Source organism: Panthera tigris, chromosome D3, assembly GCF_018350195.1.
Source record: "Panthera tigris isolate Pti1 chromosome D3, P.tigris_Pti1_mat1.1, whole genome shotgun sequence".
Classification (NCBI taxonomy): Eukaryota; Metazoa; Chordata; class Mammalia; order Carnivora; family Felidae; genus Panthera; species Panthera tigris.
The window spans coordinates 41,162,366-41,180,734 of record NC_056671.1 but is presented as its reverse complement, the minus strand read 5'-3'; the positions used below and the strand labels follow the sequence as shown (position 1 = coordinate 41,180,734).

General features: G+C 38.6%; 1 protein-coding gene across 4 annotated transcripts in view; it reads left to right on the top strand.

Annotated features, from left to right (window-relative positions):
* Positions 1 to 2,385: 2,385 nt before the first annotated feature.
* The window catches only part of SMCHD1 (structural maintenance of chromosomes flexible hinge domain containing 1), a 169,622-nt gene continuing 153,638 nt past the window's right edge, over positions 2,386 to 18,369 (top strand). For all 4 annotated transcript variants that reach the window (XR_006209810.1, XM_007089496.3, XM_042961837.1 and 1 more), the window contains exons 1-5: positions 2,386 to 2,888; positions 11,551 to 11,626; positions 12,483 to 12,644; positions 17,266 to 17,348; positions 17,982 to 18,112. Coding sequence is in view for 3 of the 4 variants with exons in the window: in XM_007089496.3 (XP_007089558.1) it covers positions 2,712 to 2,888; positions 11,551 to 11,626; positions 12,483 to 12,644; positions 17,266 to 17,348; positions 17,982 to 18,112 (629 nt within the window). In the remaining variant the exon portion in view is untranslated. The remainder of the gene's footprint in view (positions 2,889 to 11,550; positions 11,627 to 12,482; positions 12,645 to 17,265; positions 17,349 to 17,981; positions 18,113 to 18,369) is intronic.

The window sequence follows — 18,369 nt, the reverse complement described above, 5'->3', positions numbered from 1 at the left end:
AAATGGTAAAGGAACACTTATTTACAGTCTATATGGTAAGATGGCTAATGAAAATAAAAATTGAGTCAGTTGAAGAGAACTAGTTGTGATACTGGGTCATTGCAAACTTTTTTCAAATTGAATAAAGAACAAACTCATCTTTTTTTTGTTGAAAAAGCTATTTGGAGAGTTTCTCTGGAGAACAAGTTATGGAAACGGTTCTGAGGCTATTCAGGTTACCATACTGGCACATGAGACTGATTCACACTTGACCTCTGAAGAAGATACTATCAATACTTCCATCAATAGTTGCCCATAATATTATAGTACACTTCTCTGGCAGTTTTGTATTTCTCCTCTTGGCAATTATCTTGAAATCTCTTCTACAGACGTGAAAAGAGTTTCTGCTCGTATCCACATATCTATACTGTACAGAGAAATGGGACTCCCCTGATGATGAACCGGCCCTAATCTCAATTTGATGAAAGAGTAACGCAATTTGTTTTACCCATTAGCTAAGAATTTTATTCCATTTGTATTTTTCTCGAGATATTAATTTTTTTTTCAACGTTTTTTATTTATTTTTGGGACAGAGAGAGACAGAGCATGAACGGGGGAGGGGCAGAGAGAGAGGGAGACACAGAATCGGAAACAGGCTCCAGGCTCCGAGCCATCAGCCCAGAGCCTGACGCGGGGCTCGAACTCACCGGCCGCGAGATCCTGACCTGAGCTGAAGTCGGACGCTTAACCGACTGCGCCACCCAGGCGCCCCAAGATATTTAAATCAAAGACTATTACATTATAGAAGGAAATAGTTCACATGAATTTGTGAAGTAAAACATGACATCAAAGAAATCCCATAGGAGTTAGAGGTTACTTTGGTCTGCCTTCTCCTACTTCTCCCTTCAAGAACATTAATGGCATTTGGCCACAACTTGCCTCTTGCCAACTATATCTCCCACTATCTACTGCTCTATTCTCTCCACTTCCAGTCCTAATTATGTTCCCCAAACATACATGCCTTCACACTCTTGTTCGTACTATATTCTACCTTTACTATCGTAAGTCTAGCCACTCCCCTCCCCCAAGATTCTGGAACAAGCAAATCTAAGCTTATAACATACATTAATGATAATAATCCATCTATATAATTAACCATGAAGATCTTTCCAAACCTAGTAAAACGGAAAATATACTAATTACCCGAAATTTTTGTAGAATTGAAAAATCCCAGTCTGCTACTTTGGGATTTGGGAATTTAAATGTCACTCTCAAGTACAAAATATTCACTAAACATTTTTAAGAATTGGAGAGTAGGGGCGCCTGGGTGGCTCAAAGCCCAACTTGGTCTTGGGTCATGATCTCACCGTTTGTGGGTTGGAGCCTGCAGGCTCTGTGCTGACAGCTCAGAGACTGGAGCCTGCTTCAGATTCTGTGTCTCCTTCTCTCTCTCAAAAATAAATAAATTAAAAAAAAAAAAAAAAAGAATTGGAGAATAAATGACTGAGTCCTCCCAACAATGACATTTTTATTTGTTGTTGAGTTAGGGCACTACCGGCGGTAAGCGTGTTTAATGAAAGGCAATAAAGACTTTTATGAAAGCAGACTATATGGTAAGCATTTTGCTAAAATTACGTAACTTAATCCTTTGGCATAGGTGTTCTCATTCACAATTTTTGGCAACAAGACCGCTGCCGTGAAGGTCTGGCCAGTTCAGTGGGAAGGTTTAGAATCGCAGACATTTCGGGACCCTCAGAGGCCGCCTGAGGGAAGGCCACAGTGACGTCAGAGAACCTAGGTTCGATCGTTCTCAGGGACCAGCTTTGTCTCAGTGGCCCACACTGGAGCCCACAAAGAACCACTAGCAAATGGGGTGGAAAAGGTGGCGTAGGTGCCTGGGCGTCTGTTTTCTCCGCGTGGGGACACACGTGCTCGCTACGTAGGAAATCCCACCCAGCGACGCCCGAGGCCCGCCAGCCCGACCTCTTCCAGCCTCCGCATTCAGGCGACCAGGGCGCAGAGGACGCAGCCCTGGCCCGGGCACCACCGCCGCAGCCCCGGGAGCTCGAGGCCAGGGAGAGTCGGTCGGGGTCACGCTGAGGCGGGAATGTACCAGGACATTCTCGGCCAGGAGAAAACAACCACTCGGAAGACCCCTGCCGCAGGTGTCCGCACTAGCTCTCCTTCTTGGGAAATGGGTCGCCCCCCAGAGCGCAGGCGCCCACAAGGAACCGCGCTTCCCTCCCAACTTCTGGAGGGCGAAAGGGGCGGGTTCAGGGAGGCAGCCGCTGAAGCCCCGCCCCGCCCGCGCGGCCTGCCGGATTCGCCCCGCCTCCTGTGCGCCGCGAAAGGCCCTTCTTCCTCCTGCGCCACAGTCCGGTCGGCGGCCCTGGTCGTGGGTTGCGCTGCGAAGCTCGCGTGGAAGGCGGCGGGCGCGGGTCCCGGCCATACGGAGAGCGCGCTGCGCGCCCCCTTCTCCCCGGCATCGACGGGCCGCGGAAGTGACGTGTGCAGGAGCAGGAGCTCGTTTGAATCGGTTCCCGGGTGATCCTCGCGCCCGGCGCTGCTCGGCCGCCGCCTCCGCCACTGAGGGAGGAGCTGCAGCGCGCCGGGCTAGAGGCCTCGCGCCGCCCCGGGGGCTGGAGCTAAAGGCGCCGAGCGGAGCCTGCACCTCGGCCCCGAGCCGGCCGCGGTAGAGGCCGGCGCTGCCGTTTTTTCTCCTTTCCCCCAATATGGCAGCGGCGGGCGGCGGCGGGCCCTCGGTGGGAACTGGAGAGGACGGCGGAGGCGACGGCTGCAGGACGGTGTACTTGTTTGACCGGCGGGAAAAGGAGTCCGAGCTCGGGGACCGGGTGCTGCAGGTCGAGGAGCGCTCGGACTACGCAAGGTTCCGCGCCTCTGTGTGTCAGGTACGCCAAGGGTCCGAGGAGGGATGCGCGGGTAGAGTTTGGGTTGGGAAGGTGACGAGACACTCAACTTGCTCACCAAGGGCAATAAACCTGTCACCTGGCCCTAGTTCTGCGGCCTTGGCTTCTCTCTGCCGGGTGCCCGCCATGCCCGTGGCCGGGCGGCTGGAAGCCTTGGGCTGGTCCCAGCCTCGGCCTGGGAGTGTAGAGCCAGCAACTCCGTGGGCCTCCCCCTGCCCTTTTACGGGGTTGGGGTCGGGGTGGCCCTCGCTGCCCGGGATTTCTTAACCTCGCGTTTAATTGGCCCGTGGCGACCTTAGTACTCTAAGCCCTTAGTACTCTAAACCCATCTTCCAGGAGGGAAAAGTCACTGTGTCTCTTTCGTGAGGAACTTTTTGTTTTAAAATAGAGAACAGAGTTGTAACCCGATGGCTCTGTTATGACTTGCGATGGTTGGGAGTTCTGAAATTCCTGGAGTCGGTTTACCTCAGGTTCATTAAATGATCCAATAATTTCCCCGGTCGTCCTGTCAAGGAGGTTTGTGGGCCCGCCCTGGCAAGGTCCTTCTTTCCCTGGTGGAAGCACTTGTCCGAGTTAGCTTCGCAGGTGGAGCTGCCCTTCTGGTTCTCTGAACCGTAGCCCTTGAGAGTTTTAGAACTAGCTCGAAAGGTGTCTGTGCGTAGCTGTGAAACATCAAAGAAGGGTGTGTGTGTGTGTATATGTATGTGTGTGTGTGTATATATATATATATATATATATATATATATATATATATACACACATACACACTATATATATATAGTGTGTGTATATACAGTGTATATATGTGTGTGTGAGATGTGTATATGTGTGACTATATATATTTGTATATGTATCTCGACTGTGTTAGTTTGCTCTAAAAATTACTGATTGTGTAGGAAAAGCTACTTTAAACTGTCAAGTGTCTTCTAGATATGTGGCGGTGGTGGTGCCTGAGCTTTAAAGAAAGGATACAGCCCTGTGCTGTTTTAACCACATGAAGTTCTTTTTAAGCTACAAAGCTACTTAGCTTCCAAGGAAAGAGAACTTTGTGTTGAAGCATTGTTTTAATTTGGTGAGGCTGGTGATTTAGTACTGTTCTAGACACACAACTCTGTGTAGTTGCTGAAATAATTGAAATCAATATCTGTAGAATAAGAGCGACTTAAGAGCAAGGACTTTGGTTTGTTCACGGCTGTATTCCCAGTGTCTAGAACTGTGCCTGGCACATGGCAAATGCCAAAATTATAAACAGTGCATTCATTCCGTGCCTGGAAGTAGCAGATTCCCATGTATTTGAAAAACGAATGAATGCTCATCTTTTTTTGATGAATGTTTCCAAAACCATTCCACAAAAAGGGAACTCTATGTTCATTATTTTTATTGTTAAAAATATCGGCACGTTAAAGAAAATATGGAACAGAGGGGGGAGAAAAGGAAACCTTTACTATAACATTTATAAATACTGGTAGCACTTGGAGTTATTTTTTTGTATCCTTACCCGATTTAAAAAAAAAATATTTTTAACATTTATTTATTGAGAGAGAGCACGAGCGTGGGAGGGGCAGAGAGAGGGGGAGACACAGAATCCCAAGCAGGCTCCAGGCTCTGAGCTGTCAGCACAGATCCCGAGGCAGTGCTCAAACTCAAACCTAGAGATCATAACCCTGGCAGAAGTTGGATGCTTAACCGACTGAGCCACCCAGATAACCCTGCCCTGATTTTTTTTTTTTTTTATTGTTGTGACGCACGTTTGCATTCTATTTTTTCAGTTAATATTGTCAGCATTTTTCTATTTTAATGCAAGTCTTCATAATCAAAGTTTGAAATAGTTTGTTTCGTACCGCTGTTTACATAACCAAATCCCTTCTTTTTGTCAACATTTACGTTACTTTCAATTTTAGGTAATTCCATGATAAGCATCTTTGAATACATCGTGTTTTATGTCTTTTTCTTTTGTTTAGAAACTTGAAAGTGAATTTTCTGTATCAAAGGTCAGGAATATTTTTAAAGCTCTTGATAGGTATTTTCAGATTTCTTTTCAATAACATTGTACTAATTCACTCCCTCTTTAGAAATAAATTCTCCCTTGTGAAAAGTGTCAGTAACTGTTATTTAGGGGAAGTATTATTACAGAAGTGATAACTCACTTTTAGAGATGGTGACTCACTTAAGTAGAACAGTACAGTCTTGAATTAGGATTCAAACCCAGAACCCATATTTTTTCTGTTATACCACTTTGCCTCAAATTAAGTTGTTATAGGGAATAGATATATTTATTCCATTCCTTCAGTATCTTAATTTGAAAACCAAACAAAATCTTTCTTTTGACGAATTCTTTCCTCCTCCTTCCCACTTTTTTCTGCTGGAAGAGACAAAGGTGAAATTTGATCAGAGGGAGAGGGAAGAACTAGTTAAGGAAAAAGAATGGAAGGCTAACTTTTTTTGCAGAATTTATTTATTTTTTTAAAATTTTAATGTTTGTTTATTTTGGGGGGGGAGGGGCAGAGAGGGAGGAAGATACAGAATCTGAACCAGTCTCCAGGCTCTGAGCTGTTAGCACACAACCCAATGCGGGGCTCAAACTTGGGGACTGCGAGATCATGACCTGAGCCGAAGTCAGACACTTACTCGACTGAGCTACCCAGGTGCCCCGCAGAATTTATTTTTTAAAGCATCATTAGATTATGTAACCTAATCCCATAACCTTGTCTCCATTACCTGCATGAAGAACTGCATTAAATTACTGAATTAAGTCCAAGATTACACAGTTAATAAGCAGTGAAACTGGGGTTAAATCTAGGTCTCTTTGATTCTGAAGCTTGTATTTTTATTTAAAAAAATCTCCACAGTGCCCACGTTATTTACTACAGCCTTTATTTTCCTTGTTGGGGAGGAGGCAAAATAATGCACTAAGTAAAAGTTTTTCATTAAAACTTGAACTAATAAGTGTTTGTAGTGCTAAACAGTATTATGTATTCTAAACTGTTATTTGTTAAAAGTTCACTTGGTGGAAGAAGGGAGCAGTCAAGAGGAAAGAAGAAAGTTGAAAAAAAAAAAAAAGGAAGGAATAGATTTGGAAGAATCCCTTACACTTGTGATATGCAGCTATTGACTTCACCTGAGCCCTTGTGGCCTTGCAGAATCATAGAAGATGATTCATTTGGCTAGCTCTTCAGAATATATCCAGACATTAAGTCCCAAGTATGCAAACCTTCCCCTCCATCTCCAATTTTGAGGAGATGTTTACTTTTTTCTTTGTGTGGTTCCACTATACGTTGTTACTCTACCATGATACTTAAAAAAATCTGTATGCTTGTTGAGGGCAGGAGCTGTACCACTAGTTAGTTTATAGCTGTTAAATGAATCACTCTCTTCCTTTTAAAAAATTTTGGTACATAGGGTACACATATTAAAAATTCTGGGGGGCTCCTGGGTGGCTCGGTTGAGTGTCTGACTTCTGCTCAGGTCATGATCTCACGGTTCATGAGTTCAAGCCCCACGTCGGGGTCTGTGCTGACAGCTCAGAGCCTGGAGCCTGCTTTGGATTCTGTGTCTCCTTCTCTCTCTGCGCCTCCCCCACTTATGTTTTGTCTCTCTCTGTGTCTCAAAAGTAAATGTAAAAAATTTTTTTAGAAAAATTCTGAAGATGAGGGGTGCTTGGTTGGCTCATTTGGTGGAGCATGTGACTCTCGCTCTTGAGGTTGTGGGTTTGAGCCCCAAGTTGGGTGTAGAAATTACTTAAAATCTTAAAAAAAATTATTTTTCCAGAAGATTAAAAGAAGAAGCAAAAGTGGGTATAGGAAGGAATAAAATAGTAACCTGAAGAGAGTTAATAAACTTTGATAATATCTTCCACCATTGCTTAGCCTTGAAATCAGCTTTGAGTTTCTTAGAGGTCAAAACAAGGAAAGATAATTGATAGAAAAACTACAGTGTCTATAAAATGAAAACATTCCATTTGCTAGTGAAGCAAAGCTTTGATTTGAGAAATAATTTTCCCTAGATTCCTTTCGAATCCTCATAATACGGACAACGTCCTTAAAGAGAGGAAAGGCTGCTGCTTATTTCCTTTAATGCAAGGTAGGGTATGTGTTATTTAGGGTAATGCAAGCTGCTTTAACCAGTAACCACTCGGATTTTTTTAAGTTTTTTTTTTTAAGTTATTTATTTTTGAGAGAGAGAAAGCATGGGTCAGGGAGCAGCAGGGAGAGGGAGAGAGAGAATCCCAAGCAGCCTCCACTCTGTCAGTATGGAGCCCGATGTGGGGCTTGATCTCTCGAACTGTGAGATCATGACCTGAGCCAAAGTTGGATACTTGACCACCTGAGCCACCCAGGCACTCCTCAAATTTTCTTCTTCTTTTTTTTTTTCTTAGAAATTTCTCACTCACGTGCAGTATGGGTGTTACTGGTCTGTTGTTGATTCAGGGACAAAACCTGCACATTAGGTATAATGTCAAAGGACAAACTAAAGGCTAGTTTGCAGAGTTTCAGAACAATGGGTCGAAGTATGTAGTTTCTGACTTAATCTATGGATGAAATTTAAAGTATTTGAAGACTTTATGGACTCAATTTAGTTAGCCGTTAAGAAAAGTTTAAAATTGGCTTTTGAGGAAGGTTGGACAACAGGTAGCTTGAAGGTGACCTAAAGAGATGGAAGGCAGGTAATTTTTATTACCCATTAAAGGCAGATCTGTCTGCTTTACCAATTAACCCAGAAAACGATGGGATCAAAGTATTCTTTTAAAAATGAAAAAACCTAGGGGCGCCTGGATGGTTCAGTCGGTTGAACGACCCACTTCGGCTCAGGTCATGACTTCAAGGTTTGTGAGTTTGAGCCCCGTGTCAGACTCTGTGCTGACAGCTCAGAGCCTGGAGCCTGCTTCTGATTCTGTGTCTCCCTCTCTCTCTGCCCCTCCCCCACTCGTGCTCTGTCTCTCTGTCTCAAATAAATAAACATTAAAAAAAAAACCTAATCAAGTCTCTTGCCCAAATAGAATGTTATTCTGCTTTCGTATAGGGAAAGGCAGAGTAAGTGTATCTGTATTCAAGGCCAGGTTAATACAAAACATGAAAGACTTTAGTTTATGTCTTGATAAGATAGAATTTAGACTAAAAATATAGAGAGAGAAGGATACGCCGTCTTGCATAAAAGCATAATGAATTATGTAAAAATGTAATTTATATTTGCCAAATATCAAAGACTTAAAAATATTGAGAAAAATTATGATTTCAAGAAATAATTCTCATATACAGAATTATAGGTAAGGAAGACAAAAAACTTAGTATCTTAGTTGAATAATAACAGATTAATGGAGAGAGTGTATGGAATTATTAGATATAATTCAGATGCACGTAAATCTTAAAAATTCAACTTGGCACATAGTTTTTCAGTAACTGTAAGAACAGACTTTATTCTGCAGGGTACATAAGCACATGATCTAGCAATTGGGCACTGTAGAAATAAAGTAGTAGTGAACTAAAAAGTAAAGACTCATTACACAGAACTAATAAAGGTCTGTAAAGCCAGTTTTTATTTGTTAAACAAGTACAGTTTTATTCCCCATCAGTTTATGTCCATAGCTTCATTTCTGTAGGGTGGAATTCTATAGGATATGATTATCTTTAATTTTAGTAAAGTATACCAGATTGCTTTTTTTTTTTTTTTTTTTTTTGCAGTTTATTTAAGTAACCTCTGTATCTAACATAGGACTTGAACTCACGACCCCAAGAGCATCAGTCACATGCTCTTCAGACAGGGCCAGCCAGACACCCCCAGATTGTTTTTCAATATAGTTGTATTGATTATCAGTCTTTTTTTTTTTTTAATAAATATTTATTTTTGAGAGAGCATGAGTGGGGGAGGGGCAGAAAGAGAAGGGGACAGAGGATCCAAAGTGGACTCTGTGTTGACAGCAGTGAGCCCAGTGTGGGGCTTGAATACACAAACCCTGAGATCATGACCTCAGCCATCGGGTGCCCAACCGATTGAGCCACTCAGGTGACCCTAATTATCATTTTATTAATAGTGTATAAATAGTGTATATATTAATAGTGTAATAACAGTTTCCCTGTGTGGAGGCCTGTACTTTATATTATCAGGACTTAAAATTTTTGCCGACCTCATGGGAATAAGTTGCTTTAATTTCTCTACTAGTGAGGATGAGTGTATCTTCATATTTTCTAATTTTTTCCTTTATGGCTTGCACTTTTTGTATATTTTCAGAAATCCTTTTCTCTGTCTTCTCAAAATTATTCCTCTGTGTTCTCCTCTAAAATTTGGGTTAACATACAGCATCTTTAATTCTCTTGAAATTTCTTTTTGTGTATGTTAAGATGGGGATCTTATTTTACCTATTTTTATGCAGTTATCTAGTTTCAGTATCATTCATTGAAATTATTCTTTCCGCACCAATTTATAATGTCACTTCCTATTTCCATGTATATATATATGTGGGTCTGTATCACGATCCACTGTTCTCTTCCACTGGTCTGTTATAGTATATTTTATGTTACACATTTCTCTTACAAAAAGCTTCAAACATAAAGAGATAATAGTATAATGAGCCCACATTAACTCATCATCCAGATTCAACAGTTACCAAGTATTTTACTACACAAGTATCATTTTTGTCTTTTGTGGCATATTCCAGTTCTTGGTTCACTTTACTCCTAGCTTTTCACATGGATTTATTTCTGTGATCACACCATCAAAATTAACATCTTAAAATATTGTCTGATAGCTTTGTTCATATACAGGTATCTCTGATTATTTCAAAATGTCTTTTTATAATTGGTTTTTTAAAATCAAGATTCCATCAGGGTCCTCATGTTGAGTTTGTTTTTTTATATTATGAATTTAGAGCATTTCAGCACAACTGTCTTTCCCCAATTTCTCAGTTTTTCTTGACCTTTGCCTGTTGAAGAAATCAAACAGGTTTTTCTTGAATAGTGCACATTATGGATTTGTGCTCCTTCATGGTGTAATTTAACTTGTTCTATCTCCATATGTCCTGTAAACAAGTTATTTTTAAAGGTTTATAAGCAAAATTTAGATTCAACTTCTTTGAGGTATGGAGGCAAAGAATACCTCATAGGTAGGTGGTGCTGGTACTTTATGTTACATTGTATCAAGAGGCATGTAATAAACGAATATTTCTCCCACTCTTAGCAGTGCTAAGATCCTATTAGCATTCAGGTGGGATTCAGGTGGTTTCACCTGGATCCCTCCATAACAAAATTGACAGTTCATCCATTAATGGTGATATTTTGATTGCCATTCCTCCTGTATTTATTAGCTGGAATTCTCTACATAACAACTTTGCCTCATCAATTAGAGCTCTTTGGTTACCCCTAAATACAGTTGGTACCAAAAAGGCAGGATAAATGCTGTGTTTTTTCCCTTAATTTCTTTTTAAGTTTATTTATTTTGAGAGAGAGTGCATGAGAGCACACAAGCGGGGAAGGGCAGAGAGAAGAAGAAACAGAATCCCAAGCAGGCTCCATGCCGTCAACACAGAGCCCTACAAGGGGCTGGAACTCAGAAGCTATGAGATTATGACCTGAGCTGAGATCTAGAGCACTCAACCAACTGTGCTACCCAGGCGCCCCTTTATTTTTTCCCTTTAGTCAGTGTTTAGAATAAGGAGTTGGTGCTTTAACAAGTTTCAGTGGGAACCAATAAGGGTTTAGTATCGCTATTGAAGATTTGAGTGAGTATCATCAGTCTAGTTGTCCGTCCCACCCTGGTGGCAAAGTTGGTCTAAGATTAGTCCATCATTACTCAAAGCAGAAGTCAGTCTTTTCACTTAACTATACATTGTTGTATTGTTTAATTTTAGAAAGAGCATATGGCTTTTAATTGTAAAGATATGTAAAATTTTAATGGAAATGTTAACTCATTTTTCTTATTGTCATTTTTTGATCAGTTGTAAAATGTCTATTTTTTGTATGTTCATTGGTCATTCATTTGTATTTTTTCCTTTTGATCATGATTTTTTGTTCTTTTCTCTTTGTTGATCTTCATCTTGTTTCAGGAAGGCTTTTGGTTTCCTAAGGATGCTCTTTGTCTCCTGTTGGAATTCCCTCTCAGAATTTATAATTTGCCTTAATTTTTTAAAGTTACTCTTTTGGAAGGGGTTATAATAGATTAAAGAGATTCTTTAATACGGAAAATCCTGCATAGCATGGCTATCCTTACCTCTGTGTTATAAATATTAACTTCTCCTTTTTTCTAGTACTTTTTGTGTATTTAAGTATTTATATGAGCATAAGTGTTAATGCTTCCTTCAAATGAGTTTACTTATGTGTTGACATGAAATAGCATGCCTTTTGCCTAGGAGGCCCTGCTCATATTAAAATTCTTTTGAAATATTCCATCTAATCATCATGTTCCTAGGTGGCTTTTTATATGCCAGTAGAAGAAAAAACAACCTTGTTAAGCAAATAGGTAATTAATAGGTAGAGCTGTCCTTAATTATGCAAAGGAAAAATTTTTAAATATTAAGACTTACGTTTCTTAGGCAAATACAGTAATTGTTACAGGGTTATGATATACTATCAATATTTTCATATTCTTACGAACTTGAATGATGTATTTATTTCCTTTGTGTAATAATTGATTTTATTCCTATTATTTTGGATAGACACTTGGCATTTCACCTGAAGAGAAATTTGTTATTACAACAACAAGTAGGAAAGAAATTACCTGTGATAATTTTGGTAAGCAGTGTTTGATGCTTTTATATTTAGTATATTCTAGTATATTATAGGGCAGTAACTATTTTATTACACAGATAAGCATCTAAAATTATTGATAATTTTGGTTACTTTCGTGGAGTGGAGGGGGAAACTGATTATATGTGCACAGTTTGTGTAGAGGTCATATTTTTCAAACAAGATTATAGAAAAATAGTTGTCATTTACGGCTGCAGAAGATGAGATGTTGTGTAATACTTGGCCACATTTCTTTTACATGGGCCCTCAGGAAGTTAATTCTCGCCAACTTAGATTCTTCCACTATCTTTTTTTTTTTAATTTTTTTAATGTTTGTTTATTTTTGAGAGAGAGACAGAGTGTGAGTGGGGAAGGGGCAAAGAGAGGGAGACACAGAATCCGAAGCAGGCTCCAGGCTCTGTACTGTCAGCGCAGAGCCAGATGCGGGGCTCGAACTCATGAACCGTGAGATCATGACCCGAGCTGAAGTCAGACGCTTAACTGACTGAGCCACCCAGGTGTCCCCCACTATCTTTTTTTTTTTTTTTTTTATCCAATTAGATTCCAGGACCTGCCAGTTTTCATGCTTGATTCCTTTTGAATTTAGTTCCTTGTCTGATTTCCTGCGATAGTTTAACTTATTAAGAATTGAGTGTTGTAGATGAGTGGAAATATTTGGGCCAATTCCACTGTACTATCCTTAATAAAACACAACTGAATTTATAGATAGATCCATTGTTTGAGGGTTTGCCTGTACCATCTCTAAAGATATCTTATAGATATAATTTGCATATTCAGAATTATAAATTCATGGTGTTTCTGATACTAGTGTAGCACTTAAGTTATTACTTCTTAATTACAGATGACACTGTTAAAGATGGAGTCACTCTATACCTGCTACAGTCAGTCAATCAGTTACTACTTACAGCTACAAAAGAACGAATTGACTTCCTACCTCACTATGACACACTGGTTAAAAGTGGCATGTATGAATATTACGCAAGTGAAGGACAAAATCCTTTGCGTAAGTATTACATCTGTACTAATTTTGACAAACTATTACTATACTTTATCCCTTGACCACATGTTGCATTCCTTCACTTTTTAAAAATTCTGTTTCTACTTTATTAGAAGATATGACTGGTCATTGTGAACTTCCTAGCTTCAACCTCTTCATCACAATATGTTTCTTTTTCTATCTAAGTCTTCTTCAGAGTAAAGATACCTCTCTTTTAAAACTAATCTAGTTAGTATTACAATTTCTTCCACTTTAACGTATAAGAAATATTGTACCTACATATCTTTCCATCTCTTGTATACTCTGATTTATTCTTCCTGGCTTCCTGTAGACCTCTCCTAATTGAGAAAATTTTTTTTTTATGTTACAAATTTGTATACCTGAACTGCACAAGTAAGTGGTTTTTGGTCTGGTCTCCATTTCTTGTTTCTTTCTACCATTACTTCTCACCACTTTTATCCTACCTTTGGATTGTTTGCTAATGACCTTTATATAAATCAGTTGATTTAGAGAGTCTTTTCTGTCTGGATCCTGCCAATGTGTTCAGTACTACTTAGATATTCGTTATAAACTTATTAAAAATATTTTTCTCGTTGTATGCATTATAGTTTGTAGGAAATTAGAATACATAGATAAGTAAAGAGAACATAGAGAACATCATATCTCTACCACACAGATATAACTACCACTTACACTTTGGTGTTTATCATTTCAGACCCTTTCATAACTTTTTTAGTGGTTATGGTAACCACTATATGGTACATACTTTTTATATGGTACATACTTCTTTAATCTACTTTTTTGTTTAAAATAAAATGAACATGTTTAATATATATGTCAGTGTATATTTGTTTTTAGTGTTTATACATTATTTACATAAATTTCTTTGAACAGTGTTCTACTGTTAGACATTTAGGTTGTTTTTAGTCTTTTTTATGTGACACATGACTGAATATTCTTTTGTCTAAATCTTTGTACACATCCTCACCTGAAGTACTGGTATTACTACTGTCAGCTGCAGTGGCAGGCTCTGTGCCAAATGCTTTATGAACATTATCTCATTTAATCCTTAATCCCATGTAGTAACTAATGTTAGGTAATGACCCTACTTTGCAGAAGAAACTGAGGCTAAGAGATTTTAGGTAGTTTGACAAAGGCCACCCAACTAATAAGTGTTGGAGCCAGGATTTGAACCCTAGCAGAGGAAGAACTACTGAACTGGAACTCCTAACCGTTATATTTATTACCTCTGATGTTCATTATATACAAGAAAGCTACCGTCTTATTTCTCCCATCTTAAAAACATCATACTTACTTGCACCAGCTACTGCCCAGTTTTTGTTCCCGTTTACAGCAAAACTCCTTAAAAGAGTTGACTGTATTTACTGTCAGTAGTGTCGCTCCTCTTCCCATTCTCTCCTTTTCACTCTCTTGTATTTTTTTTTTTTTTAAAGAGAGTGCGAGCCAGAGTACTCTCTACCAGAGTGGTAGAGAGTATCTTAAGCAGGCTCCATGCTCAGTGAGGAGCCCAACAGGAAGTTTGATCCCACAACCCTGGGGCCATGGCCTGAGCTGAAATTAGGAGTATATGCTCAACTGACTGAGCCACCCAGTTGCCCCTGTAGTTACACTTTGAAAGTCTCCAGTGACTAAATCCAATGATCAGTTTTCAGTTCCCATTTTACTCAAGGCATTGACAGTTTGTCACTTTTTCCTCCTTGGTAAAATAATCTTCACTTAACTTTTGAGAAACCATACTCTATTTTGTTTCTACCTCACTGTCTTCTCTGTAGTCTTCTCTCTCCATCTTCTTTTTTTCTTCTTTTTCTTTTTTTCTTTAATTGAGATATAATTGACCTCCCTCCTCAACCTTCTTAATCTTGAAGTGCCTCAGGGCTTAGTTCCTTGGTTCCTTATCTTATTTAGTCATCCTATCCAATGTCATTGTTCTAAATACCGTCTTTATGGCAGTGACTCCTAAATGGAGGTGATAGAAATGGTAGTTTTTAGTTAAATATTGATAATAATGTCAGACTTCTCTCCTGAATCCCAGTTTTGTCTGTGCAGCTGCCCATATGTTATCTCCACTAGAAACCCTAAGATGGGAGCCCTGATCTGATCAATGAATCCTAACTACACATAATTTTCCCATCCAAATTGATTATTGCTGTTTTTTTAGTTGCTTAGGCCAAAAATCAAATTGATCTTTCATTCAGTCTGTCAGAAAGTTCTGTTGGCGCTATCCTCAGTGTGTATCTAGAAATGACAGTTTGTTTCTTTAAACCTGATCTCGAGGAATCATCACCTAGATTATATAGTGACTCTTAATTCATCTCTATCTTTTCATGCCTGTCCACGTAAGGTTTGAGAAGTCAGATTGTGTTACTCTTCTGCTGAAAACAGTGATGGTTCCCCATTTCACTGAGAATAAAAGCCGAAGTCTTTTTAATCATCTATATGACCTTTGTAGCTCTGCTTTGTGAGTTCTCTGCCTTTGTCTCAACTCTTCTTTTTGCTTGTTCATTTTACCCCAGTTCCAGCTCTATACTTAGCTTAGGGCCTTCTGCTTGTAATACTCTTTGTCCAGATAGGCCCTGTCTCATTGCCTCACCTCTTTGAAGTTTTGTTTATTACCTTCTTAACAAAAATTAACCTGCTTAAGATTGCAACTGTATTTCCTTTGTGCCTTAACTGTTAGTCTCTTTGCTCTTTCTTTTCTCCATCACGTATACAACTTTCTAAGATGATTATGATTATATTACATTTTCCATCTCTCTCATCATTTTCCATCTTTTTAAAAAAAAAAAATTAATGTTTGTTTATTTTTGAGACAGAGAGGGTGAGCAGGGGAGGGGCAGAGAGACAGGAAGACAGAATCCAAAACAGGCTTCAGGCTCTGAGGTGTCAGCACAGAGCCTAATGTGGGCCTTGAATTCACCAGGAGTGAGATCATGACCTGAGCTGAAGTCAGATGCTTAACCAAATGAGCCACTCAGGCGCCCTGATTCTTCCATCTTTTAATTAGAATGTTAACTCCACAAGATTAGGACTCTTGTCTGTTTTGTTCTATCCCTAGAATAATGGCTGAAAATAGTAAGTGTTTAAATACTTGCATATTGAATGAACTTGTAATTCTTTCTCTGAAGATAGATTTCTAAATATATAATTATAGAGTGAATAGGTAGTTCATTTTCAAGATTTGATATAAATTTAAGTGCCTTCCAGATTAGTTGTGCTAGTCATTCCTGCTGTCATATGAAAAAGAAAGTCTCCCTGTTTAAGTTCTTGCTTTGATTACTGTGACTTTACATTCCTAGGTCTTTCCCTCCTTTTGTTTCATTGGCCTTTGGTGGTGCTTCTTATTATCCTTCACCATATAGTGGATATTTCTTCAAGTCATGCTGCTCTTTGTTTATACTTTTCTCTTAATGAAGTGATCCAAGCCTTGACTGTTCTGTCAGTGAAGCAAAAATCCTTACCTCTGGCTGTTTTTATTCTCTCAAGTATCTGTTCTAGCTCCCTATGGGCCACCTATACTCATTGAGTTTGATGTAGTAGTGGTGGCGCATTGCAGCTAAAACGGAATGATTGTTTTCCTTCCCCTCTAAATTTTTCCTTACTGGTAAATATGACCATTTATCAAGTCTTCTAGAGCAAAGACTCAAAACCCAAAACCATCTTGAATTTTTTTCTTTTGTTCATTCATATTTCTGCAGATACAAATTCTTCCCTCCAAATTTCTCTTAATTCTTTCTTTTCCTCCCATTTCTTACAATGTTCCTCCTCCATTTTCTAGACATTACCATTGGCCAGATCCTTTTATGTAATCTGATTTGTGGTAACTTCTTTGTAGTTTATAAACATAGCCATTCTGTAAGTGTTTAGACTTTGGAATGCTTGCTGGGGTGCTACTCTGTGGATTAATTTATAGTGTTGGGTTATGCTTCAGGGAAAGTAAGAGACATAAATTTGGTATGTTGCCCTTTTTAATTAAGGAAATAAAAGTGGAAAATAGTTTTAGTAGTGACCTTGAAGAAAAGAGAATATTAGGTGATAATAGTGAGCCATTAAGAAGTTGAATATCAGCTTGGTTGTTGTAGGAAATAATTAGCAGTTCTCTGTTAAACAGACATGTTCTGCCATTTGACAAGTTGCTGTTAGTTACAAGATTTCCATATCTAAATTAGTTCTTAATAGACACTTTTATAGTTGCTTTAGATTTGCCCCTTCATCTCTAAATGTGTTTACTTTTGACTTGTGCATGATGTATTACATACCACGAACTAGTATTTGATTTTATGGTTATGGTCTTCTGTTTGTCTTCTATGTCTGTATGTCTGTCTTTAGATTATAAACTCCTTGAAGCCAGGAATCATGGCTGGCTGACTCATGCCGTTTAGTGCCTTACAAGTACTGGTTGATGACTGCTTTTTTATGCGGTGGTGATTGGTGATGATGCCTTTATTATGTATTATATCATTAGGATCAGGATAATACTTTAATTCTAGCTCTTTGGAAAATAAAAGTGATGGCTTAAGGTACTTCAGAGTTTCTTTTACTTTGTACTTTTAAATGAAGTATTTGGGAGGGAAAAGTTAAGCAGTGATGTCTTCTCATTCTCTTCCAGCATTTGCTCTTGCCGAATTAATTGACAATTCATTGTCTGCTACTTCTCGAAACACTGGTATTAGAAGAATACAGATCAAATTGGTAAGAAAATAATACTATAAAGAAATTTTACTTTTCCTTTTATAGAAGTACCGTAAGTTCATTGTAGAAAAATTAGAAAATAAGGTCAAAAACTAAAAGTAGAAATAATTATTTGATGTCCCTTCATTGTTAAAATTTTTTATGTGCCCTTTTTTCTATGCATATATGTATATATGTATGTGTGATCATAGCCTACATTTTGTTTTTTGTGATCTACTTTCCTTTGACAGTATGTTGTAGACATTTGTCATATGAATATTCTGCGGTATAATGTTGTTATAGTTTTATTTATTGGTTATATGATAAATTATGTAATCTATTGTTGAACATTTAGATTTTTTTCTGTATTTTTGCCATTGTGAGGAATGCTGGCATGATTGATAGGTCTTTGTACATGTATCTAATTAGTTCCTTAAGCTAAATTCTGAGGTATGGAATTTCTGGATTAAAGAACATGAAGAATTCTAAGGCCTTTGACTTATATAGCTGAAGTACCTTTTAGAAAGTTGTAATACATTTACACTTCCACCAGCAATGTGTGAGTGAGCCCATTGAATTACTTCTTTAATGTTTAACTTTTTATATTTTTAATATTGATTTGACTTTTTCTGTCTTTGTGAACTTATTTCATAGCTTTTTGATGAAACACAAGGAAAACCTGCCGTTGCAGTAATAGATAATGGAAGAGGAATGACCTCTAAACAGCTTAACAACTGGGCCGTGTATAGGTTGTCAAAATTTACAAGGCAAGGTGACTTTGAAAGGTTAGAAAACCTTACTCACTTTTTTGATGGGGAGCTGGGAATTTTAATAAGGATGGGAACTCTAATATGTCTTTAGTTAAATGTGGTACATTGGAGGTTTTGACATTATCAGCATATATATTGTCAGCATATATACTTAAGATTTTTATATTATTGAGTTTTTATTATCAGTACTTAGAAATAGTCAAAATTACATAATATTTTGCCCTTCCACTGAAGAAATATTTTTGCATTTCCTAAGATACGTAGAAGCTATT